The sequence below is a fragment of the Fundulus heteroclitus genome, chromosome 19, assembly GCF_011125445.2.
Source record: "Fundulus heteroclitus isolate FHET01 chromosome 19, MU-UCD_Fhet_4.1, whole genome shotgun sequence".
NCBI lineage: Eukaryota > Metazoa > Chordata > Actinopteri > Cyprinodontiformes > Fundulidae > Fundulus > Fundulus heteroclitus.
Window position 1 is genome coordinate 23,105,689 of NC_046379.1, and position 10,561 is coordinate 23,116,249.

Here is a 10,561-nt window from a genome sequence, read left to right on the forward strand (position 1 = left end):
GGGACTACCTGGTGGGCACCATGTTGGTGATCCCTGTTTTAGACCTTTTCATGACGTCAGACAGGTTCCTTTGATGCATTTCTTTCTACATGTTCGATAGTGATCCAGCTCAGGGCAAAGACAGCAAAACAACAGGTTAATCACAGTCGAGTCATGATTTAAGAAGAAGGTGGACGGTTATATGTTAAAATTGGGCCAGGTTGGTTTGAAAATAAATAATAATAAATACAATTATACAACAATAAATGTAAACCTATTGCATGCAAAAACAGAAGAAATGCACTAGGCAGAAAATACTTTTTTGAACGAAATGCCTGAAATAAATCACCTTTTCAATTAGTAGAATATACTTAAGCGTTATGCACCTGTATAGTCTATTATTGAACATGTTAAGCCTTTACAGGGAAAAGTAACGTAGTTGCTTATATATATATATATATATATATATATATATATATATATATATATATATATATATATATATATATATATATATAAATTAAATACGGATTCCTGATAGGCTGTGTGAAATTACGCAAGGTGTATTTCCCATCGCGGGGATGCGATCGGGGGAGAAAATTTCGCTCAAACCCAATTCGCCGCGCAGGTCACATGTCTGCTCTCCATTGTCCGCAGAGCAGGGCGTGTACCGTGTGGGGACGCTGCGTGGGCTGGACTGAGGGCTAGCTGGCTGTTTTTCCTCCTCCTCCTGTATCTTTCCTCCATCGCCGGCTTTTCACCAAAGATGCTCGGGACGGGAGAGGATTCAGCGGCGGAGGCGATGAACAGCGGCGGCTCGGACTGACCTGCCAATGGGGCGTGTCTCGCTTGTTTTGCTGCTGTCATCGCTGCCGCGCCTGCATGGAGGAGAGGAGCAACTCGCTCAGCTCCGGCCGGAGCACGGCTATGTAACTTGGTGAGGATATCAACCGGAAAATAATAATAATAATAAAAAAAAAAAAATGTCTGCTGCCAAACACTGCGAGGCGATCAGGGTGGTGGTGCGCTGCCGGCCGTTCAACAGGAAGGAGGAGACAACGAGGTGTGAGAACATCTTGGAGGTGGATGACAAACTGGGGCAGATCACCGTCAGGAAACCGAAGGCGCCACCTGACGAGCCCATGAAGGTCTTCACCTTTGACTCGGTGTACGGCTGGAACTCGAAGCAGAGGGACATCTACGACGACGCTGTGAGACCTCTGGTGGAGTCCGTGCTCCACGGCTTCAATGGCACCATATTCGCCTACGGCCAGACCGGCACGGGCAAAACCTACACCATGCAGGGGATGTCGAAGGACCCGGAGCACAGGGGCGTCATCCCCAATTCCTTCGAGCACATTTTCACCCAGATATCCAGAAGCCAGAACCAGAAGTATCTGGTGAGGTCGTCCTACCTGGAGGTCTACCAGGAGGAGATCAGGGACCTCCTGTGCAAGGACAACAACAGGAAGCTGGAGCTCAAAGAGAACCCCGACTACGGGGTTTACGTCAAAGACTTGTCGTCGGTGGTGACGAAGAACGCCACCGAGATCGAGCACGTGATGAACCTCGGGAACCAGTCCAGGTCGGTGGGCTTCACCAACATGAACGAGCGCAGCTCCAGGTCCCACGCCATCTTCCTCGTGACCGTGGAGTGCAGCGAGCGGGGCCCGGACGGCGAGGACCACATACGCGTGGGGAAGCTGAACATGGTGGACCTGGCCGGAAGCGAGCGCCAGAGCAAGACGGGCGCAAAGGGGAAGCGGCTGAAGGAAGCAGCCAAGATCAACCTGTCCCTCTCGGCGCTGGGGAACGTCATTTCAGCCCTGGTGGACGGGAAGAGCACCCACGTCCCGTACAGAGACTCCAAGCTCACCCGCCTGCTCCAGGACTCGCTGGGCGGCAACGCCAAGACGGTCATGATCGCAACCGTGGGGCCGGCTCACAAGAGCTTCGACGAAACCCTGGCGACCCTGCGGTACGCCAGCCGAGCCAAGAAGATCAAGAACAAACCTCGGATCAACGAGGACCCCAAAGACGCACTGCTGAGGGAGTTCCAGCAGGAGATCGCACGGCTGAAAGCTCAGCTAGAGGAGCGAGGGATGCTGGCTAAAGAGAGGAGGAAGAGGAGGAGGGACAGCAAGAGACTGAGCAAAAGCATGGCTGGCATGGAGGAGGAGATCTTTTGCCAGAAGGACGGAGACGTATGGAAGACGGCGGAGGAGCCAGACGATGGGAGGCCTTGCCTAATCGAGGCAGGTGACGGTCCAAAAGTTCTGACCTACCAGGGAAGCAGCGAGAAACTGAAGAACTTAAACCTCAACAGGCGAAGCCTGGCGGACGTGCAGTGGGATCAAGACGCGGTGGAGAAGATCCTGGAGAAATACAAGGTGTTTTGTTAAGCCCGACGTCCGACAAGTGAGACGCCAGTTAAACAAAAGAATTAGCATGAATAATTTATCCTGTCTTTGTTCACAGGCCATGGAGAGCAAGTTGCTGGTTGGTGGAAAGACTATAATTGATCACACTAACGAGCAGCAGAAAATGCTGGAGCAGAGGAGGCAGGAGATTGCCGAACAGGTCAGTTCCTGCCGCGTACTTTCACGTAGCCTTTCATTGAAGGAGGGGCGTTTTTGTATTCAGCCTTCCTAATTGCTTGGTTTGCAGATAAGAAGAGAGCGAGAGATCCAGCAGCAGATGATGCTGCAAGACGAGGAGACCTTGGAAATCAAAGAGACGTTCTCCTCCATGCAGCAGGAGGTGGAACACAAGACAAAGAAGCTGAAACGGGTGGGGAGACTCACTCGGTGCACACTGGTGGCACAATCTCTGAAGAAGATGCCTGTTATTCAAATAGTTATCAGCGTCGAAACATCTGTTGGAGACAAATTTAGTCCGTCCAGATGTGCATGGTGTTTGGTTTGCTTGTTGATCTCGCTAACAGTCTTCTTTTTTTTTTTTCTTAATACATTCTTTGCAGCTGTATGCAAAACTCCAGCTGTTGAGAGGCGAGATGAAAGACATCTTCGACGAACACGTCACAACCAGACAAGAGCTCGAGGAGACTCAGGAAGAGCTGACCAGAGAGCTCAAGTACAAGTGAGTAGTGAGCTTCACGTAGCGCTAGGAATCCACACGTTTTCGGATTCAGGCAACAAACTTCGGCGTTCCTTATGATAGGACAGGACTGTGACGGCAAGGGAAGATTACGCTTGGATTTTAAAATATTTTACCGATACCGATCTTGAAAAGCGTGACCTGCGATCAGAGAAGCACCCAAGAGAGCTTAGGTGGGAGAATGTGTAACAACATAACCTCTGGCCTTGGAAGGGTGGCAAGAAGAAAGCCACAGCTGAAAGAAAGCTGTAAGGAAGTCCTGTTTCACCGTTTGGCACAAGTCATGTAGGGGATACATTGTGCATGCAATCATTTCAGACCAAAAACGTGAAGTCTGTAGCCTAAATTTAAAAATGCTTTGTCCTGCGGGACAAACTAACTCTGCACTTCACCCTAAACACACCGTCTCCACAGTAAAGAATCATGTTTTGGGAATGCTTTTGTTCATAAGGGACACGAAACTGGTCAGAGTTGATGGGAAGATAAACAGAGATAAATCGAAGGTCAATTCTGGAAAAAACAAACAAAAAAAAAGCTGAAAACCTGACATCGAAGCGGACGTTCACCTTCCAGCAGGACAATGATCCTGAAAATTCAGCCTGAGGTACGATGGGAAGATTTAGATCGATGGATATCGGTGTGTTAGAACGGCCTAGTCAAAGTCAACCGTAGGCATAGCCCAGACTTGCAGCTGTACATGAGGTTTCTACAAACTGTTTACTCCGAGGTGCTGAATACAATTGCATGCCACACTTTTCACATTTCTATTACAAAAAAATATATTAAAAAAATTGCATCGTTTTCCTTCTACTTAAAAAATTACGCGTTGCTTTTTGTTGCTCAAACACATCACTGAACAGCACACTTCATGTTGAAAACATCTGCGGCTCTGACATGACGTGGAAAAGGTAAAGGAGGATGAACTGCTTTGCAAGGCGCTGTAGAACGGTGGCATTTTGGTGAATTTCACAAGTTATACTCCCTTTGCATACAGCTTGCAGATCTAGGTGCGTATGAAAAAACGTGTACAGGTCTGGGGTCGGGGAAAAAGGCTGACTACATCTCTGCAGACCCTATATACGCTGCACACAAACTGTCTAGACTTTTAACCTTCAGTTCGGCGCTACAGAACGCTCTTAGCTAAAACCAGCCGCCACAGAGACAGTTTGTTCCCCCGGGCTGTCTCTCTGATGAACACTATGAAAACCTCACAGCCTGAGCAGTCAGCTGCGCTGCTATGAAATAGAATGAGATCGTTACACTTTTATAACTCACTGTCTCCCTTTTTCTTTTCTCTACGTTAAAAGCAAACATACCGCTTATCGTGTGCGTTTTGTACCAAATGGCTGTAGGCTGTGAGCGCTGTGACCAAAGTCAGATTGCTGGATTGTGCATCGTCATGCACAATCACGGCAGACTAAAGATGATTTTGATTCAGAGGAAAAAAAATATACTGGATGCGCCGGTTCTGATCATCCAAGCTCCAGTTTGCCAAAGCAAAACACAAAAATTGGGGGAAAAAATTTACTTTTTTTTGTCAGGTCGTGAAATGTCATGAATACTGTGAAAAAGTTACGATTTTGTATACTTTTTGTCAATCATTTCAGAAAGTGAAACTCGTGTACCAGACAGATTCCTTACACACGGAGTAAAACATTTCAAGCCATTATTTCTCGGAATTTTGAAGATTATCATTTAAGGAAATCACCAAATTTTGTCTCCGAAAATTGTAATATTGTGAAAAAAAGGGACGTATTGTAAACCTTTGTTGTCACAACCTAATCAGCTAATTAACTAGATTTTTCTGAGCCTCTGAATGGTCTCTCAGTCTGGGTGAGCAGGCGACACAATCATGGGGAAGACTGCTGACTTGACAGATGTCCAGAATACACCATCACAAGGAGTGGAAGCCAAAAACGGTCATGGCTAAAAACAGCTGGTGCTTCAGATTGCTGGATCCAAGTATGTTCATAGAAAGTTGAGTGGAAGGAAAAACTGTGGTAAGAAAAAGTGCAATGGCAACAGGGATAACCACAGACCTGAGAGGACTGCCAAGCAATATCCAAGATTTTGGGGGAAATGTATAAGGAGTGACCTGAGGCCGCAGTCAGTGCATCAAGAGCTACTACACATAGACAAGTCCTTCACTTGGGCTTCAAGCGTCTTACCTGGGCTAAGGAGAAAAAGAACTGGACTGTTGCTCAATGTCCTAGAGTCTGAAGGAAGAGCAGAGAGGCACAGAATTCATGTTGCTTGAAGTCCAGAGTGAAGTTTCCAGCCAGTGTTTGTGGCACCATGTCACCTGCTGGTGTTGGTCCATTGGGTTTTCTGAAGTCCAGAGTCAATGCAATAACCTCTTGGTTATTTTTGCTGACAAACTTTAGAGAGATGCTAATTTAATTTTGCAGCAGGAGTTGACATCTGTCCATGCTGTCAGCTGTACCCAAAGCTGATTCAATGACCATGGTGTGACTGTGGGTGATTGGTCAGCAAACTGGACCAACCTGAACCCCATGGAGAGTCTGTGGGGTAGTGTGAAGAGGAAGACGAGAGACTCCAGACCCAACAATGCAGATGACCTGAACACCTCAGCCAAACCTCAGGCTGATCGCCTCCATGCCACGCTGCACTGATGCAGTAATCCATGCAACAGGAGCCCAAACAAAGTATTGAGTGCATATAAATGAGTATACTTTTTAGAAGCCGGACATTTGTGTTTAAAATATCCTTATTTATTGATCTTAATAAATATTAAAATTTTCTGAGACACTGGTTTTGGAGTTTTCATGATCTGTAAGCCATTCATTTGGACTGGACTGCAGCCCATGCATTAAATATTTATCTGTTTAAAATCATTTATGAGACATACTGATATGCAATCTTGAATACTGATGTTTACCCCAAGTGATTATTTATTTATTTATTTTTTTTTTTTTACATTCTTGCACCGATTTTTGTCACTCTGAGTGGAAATTTTTTTGTATTTTTGCGTTTTTGCAGATATCTCCTGATCGAGAATTTTATTCCCCCCGAGGAAAAGAACAAGATCATGAACAGGCTGCAGTTTGACAGCGAGGAGGATCAGTGGTGGCTGCAACCAGTTATTCCTTCAGAGAGGTCAGTAAATCAATTTCACATAGATCGCACTACGAACTATTAGGAACTTAGCACCGAATCATGTAGGGCGTGTGAGTTATCTTGCCGAGTGAGTGGGACACAAGTCCAGATCAGCAGCATACCAGTGGTCTTACCATCTGCTGCATAAAGCCATGACGACAGGGTCAGAGCATCCTTAGAACCACTCATGGACTTTCAAGCCACAAGCAAAAGCTAGCTTCTTTAAGATTGCAGCTGGAATAACAATTGTTTAAAACCCCTTAATGAGCCAATTTTATCTTCATCTTCAAGCAGGGTACGACATCTCCTGACAATGTCACAATACAAGGAAAATAAATAGGAATTATCTCCAAATTGATAAGATATCAGTCAAAATGGCACTAGTCTATTATTTTTTTTTCTTCTTTTTTTTAGCAACGTGTCATTAGGACAGCATTAGGAAGACTGTTTTTGTTTCCAGAGGATATTTTCCAAATCTAACCCCATCCTCTCTGATGTATTTTTTTTCTCCCAGTACGCCCACTCAGGTCAAGAGGAGGCCTCTTTCTGCTGTGGGATACAAAAGGCCAATCAGCCAATACGCACAGATGGCCGTTGCCACCGCTACCGGGACCCCATTTAGATACCAGGTCAGTGCTCAGACATTTACACCACAAGGCCAGATGGCCCACAAGGTGCAATCAAGTGATCTTATTTCCACTACCAGGCATCCCTGTGTAGGAAATATGAAGGATGACTGTAGAACTATACACGCATGGAACCGTTTCTTCCATACTTTGCTTGGAAATAACTGGTTTACTGTCACAGCGCAGATAGCTTGATGCTGTTTTAATAGAGATACTCAACAGTGCCCAGTAAAAGTATTAATTATTATTTTTCAAGCAGAAGAAAGGTTATAGGGGTTTTAGAATATTCAACATTTAGAAATGCGGGGCATGCATTTGTGTTCAGATCGCTTTATTCTGAGACCTCGAAATAAATCCCACCTCAGATTCAAACTCTGCTTATTTTAAACAAAATAACTCCATCCTCACTGCAAAACTTGGTGTCAGCATCATGCTGTGGGGATGCTTTTCCTCAGCAGAGTGAGAGAAACTGGTCAGAGTTGATATAAACATATAGATGGGTCTAAGAATAAGCAAAATGGGCGGGGGAAAAAACTCTTAGAGGCTGCAGAAGTCTTGAAACCGGGGAAGAAGTTCACCTTCTGACAAGAAACCAACCCTTAAATGTACAAGAGCAACAGTGGAATAGTTTGGGTCAAAGCATATTCACGTGTCTGAATGTGTCTTGTCCAGACCTAGACTGATCTGGAATCTGTGGCAGGACTTGAAAATTGATGTTCACAGACAATGCATCTGGCTGGGGTGGCATGATCTTGAGCTAATTTCAAAGAAAAAGTGGTCAAAAGAGTTAATCTGTGGGCGTGGTAGAGACATGCGAAGAACTTGCCGTATTAATTAAGGTGAAAGTCGGTTCTACAAAGTGTTGGCTCAGTTGCCTGGAACACGAATCCGTGGCATGCTTCCCCCCATGCTTAGTTTTCCTTTGTCTTCATCATTATCTCGGTCTATCACGTAAAACCCCAAACACTGAAGTTTGTCGTTGCAATGTGACAAAATGTGAAAACAAATCTTAAGGGAAATTCATATTTTTGCAAGGAACTTAAAACAATTCAGTCTGCTCAGATGCGTTTGTCATCCTCTTAACTCTGCGTGTCTAAAATTTCCATTTTAGAAAATTAGCCATGGTCCTTCTCTTCTGTACCTTGACATTAGTGAAAACAGATATAATTGGAATTGACTGTGGTTTTATAATGCCAGCTGTGTTGTTATGTATTCTTACAGGCAGAAAATGTCATGCTGTTGGAATTAGACATGTCCCCGCCAACCATGTTCACCTTGAACCTAAACGGGGAATGCCTGGAGAGAGCCTTCACCCCCAGGCTGGTGCCGGACTTGCCAGTAAATCTGCATGCAAGGGGCGCCTCCTCGCCACGGGTCAGGAAGTCCCAATCCTGGTAAGCGAACGACAGAGACAGATTCATATTTCCTTCGAAATCCTCACTAGAACAATAATACGCAGTATAGCTGAAAGGTTTACTTTTTCATTTTATCACCATGTTCAATACAGCCTGCTCATGGAACAGGTATTAGCCCATGGTGCTGGTGCTAGCCATAAGGGTATTACAATGTTTAATATTTGTAGGGTAAATTATTTAAAGTGAATCACAGTTTCTAAGTCCTACACATGTTGATATACTGTAAATAACAAACTATATAAGTATTGCATTGATGTTGCTGTTGAAGTTAACGCTGGTTTTGTTCTTCTGTGGGACCGCAGGTACCTGGCACCACAAGCGGCATCAGTCACAACATCCACATCCTCCACTCTTCTGACATCAGAACCTCAGAGCTGCTCCACCTTTCAGAGGCAAAGACCGTCCTCCGCGGCGTACCTGTCTCTGGGAGGACCACTTCAAACCAGCCCCTGATTTGTGTTCTGTCGCATACTGCTGGCCTTAGTTCCCGATGGGCCCCGGTTAGACACATTATTCATTGATTTTAAAACAGAGTTCATTAGAAAAAGTTATCTTTTATTTTGGGTAAATAACAAGTGGAACAATTCAACTGCAAATATTCAGTGAAGGGTTTTTATTTATTTTTTGGAGCATGGGCTTCTTTTCCAGTCATAACTAAGCTTTGTTTTATCTGACTAAGGGATTTTTTTTCCTCCAATGTAGCATTTCTTGCAGTCATGATAAAAATGTAAGTGCTTTTATGCTTAATCTTAGATCAACAACATCGGATGCCTGTCATTTTGAAGAATGTTATTTTTTTGTTCATCCACAGTGACAACTTGGGATTTAGAATAATATGTCTATAATGTACTCGTAACGCCGCCTATCAAAAGTGGTTATATGAATCCAGCAAATACGATTGTGCAGCAGGAAGAGTTATTTTAACCTGTCAGATTTCAGAAGAGTCAGCTGACCTATACAGGGATCAGAAGCCCCATCCATAGAAATAGAACGGAATGCAAAGTTTTCAGCTTATGATGTACAGTTAAATCAAATTACACTGAAGATGATGGAGGCATTGACCCATAATTCAAATATTTAACTACAACGTAACTGCCACAATGACATATAATTACAATGCTATGTTGTTTGATCAGTAAATCTATGCCATAAAGTAGATTCAATGTGTGAAGAACCAAGTGCATCTACGATCATTCATCAGAAAAGACAGGTAGTAACCATGTGTCGCAAATTAAATGCAACAAAATAGCTTGTCCTCTGTTATTCATATCATATTTCCAAGCAATTAGGTATGTTTCTACCACACTGCCCGAGTGGAAAGTTGTAACCTTAAAGGAATAATTGTTGCTATTGTCCATCCTAAGACAGATGCAAAGACATGTCCTTCCCAAATGACACGTCTGAATATCCCACTAAACATCTGGAACAATATCTGTTGGCTGTGTAACAACTGTGAAGCACGGTGGTGGAGGGGTGGTGATGTGGGCTTGCTTGTTGATATCGCATCGTAAGTGTGAAAACTGGCATCAGCACAACCTGTAAAACATCTGGAACAAAGAATATTCTGTCTTTACCTGCTCCAAAAAATAATTATTATTGTGCACCTTTCAGTCACCCAGCTACTCTTAGTATCAATATTTTCAAGAATCATACAATTCTTCTGCATTCTGCTTTAGTACGTTTGCTCATCTAGGATTTTAGTAAATATTTAGACCCACCAAGCACCACAGGTTGTTTTTTTTTTTTTTTAATCTATGCTTACTTAAAATCCTAGAATTGAAAGTCTATACACTTACATGATTGTACACAAAAGAAAAAGCGACCATGTCTTTGCCACACACATCAAAGCCGATTGAACGGGTGATAATCATAATTTAGCCCATGTGCTTAATGATGTTTTGCTGCGTTTTCTGGCTACTGTGATTGTGAACCAAAAATGTGAAGAAAGCTTGCAGTGCTGTCTTGATTAGCTGCCTTACTTTTTCATGATTGCGAAGAGTCAACTTGCGTACATATCAAAATAAACACCAAATAGTCTTGAACTGCCTGTTTTTTTTTTATTTTTTTATTTTTATTCAAAGGTTTGTATTGCTCACCTCTAATGAGTCTCGTCGTAATTGCAAGTGCCAGGCGTTTGAAGCCACTAGACCATAAATCACAGAACATGTCATGGTCTGTTTTTCTATTGATAATCAAGTAATCGAGATAAGATCTGCACAACCAAAGTACTTCCCTGCTCTCTTGCCTCTGATTACATCATAAGGCAGATCAAACTGATCAGCTTTTTTCTGAATATTTTGGATCTTT

General features: G+C 43.7%; 1 protein-coding gene across 1 annotated transcript; it reads left to right on the top strand.

Moving 5' to 3' along the window:
* Positions 1 to 576: 576 nt before the first annotated feature.
* Positions 577 to 10,296, top strand: kif3cb (kinesin family member 3Cb). Its single transcript, XM_021321014.2, has 8 exons — positions 577 to 2,369; positions 2,458 to 2,559; positions 2,647 to 2,769; positions 2,960 to 3,078; positions 6,097 to 6,213; positions 6,728 to 6,842; positions 8,061 to 8,233; positions 8,557 to 10,296. The coding sequence occupies exons 1-8, from the start codon at positions 963 to 965 to the stop codon at positions 8,705 to 8,707; spliced, it is 2,307 nt and encodes a 768-aa protein (XP_021176689.2). The 5' UTR covers positions 577 to 962; the 3' UTR covers positions 8,708 to 10,296.
* The last annotated feature ends 265 nt before the right edge of the window (positions 10,297 to 10,561 follow it).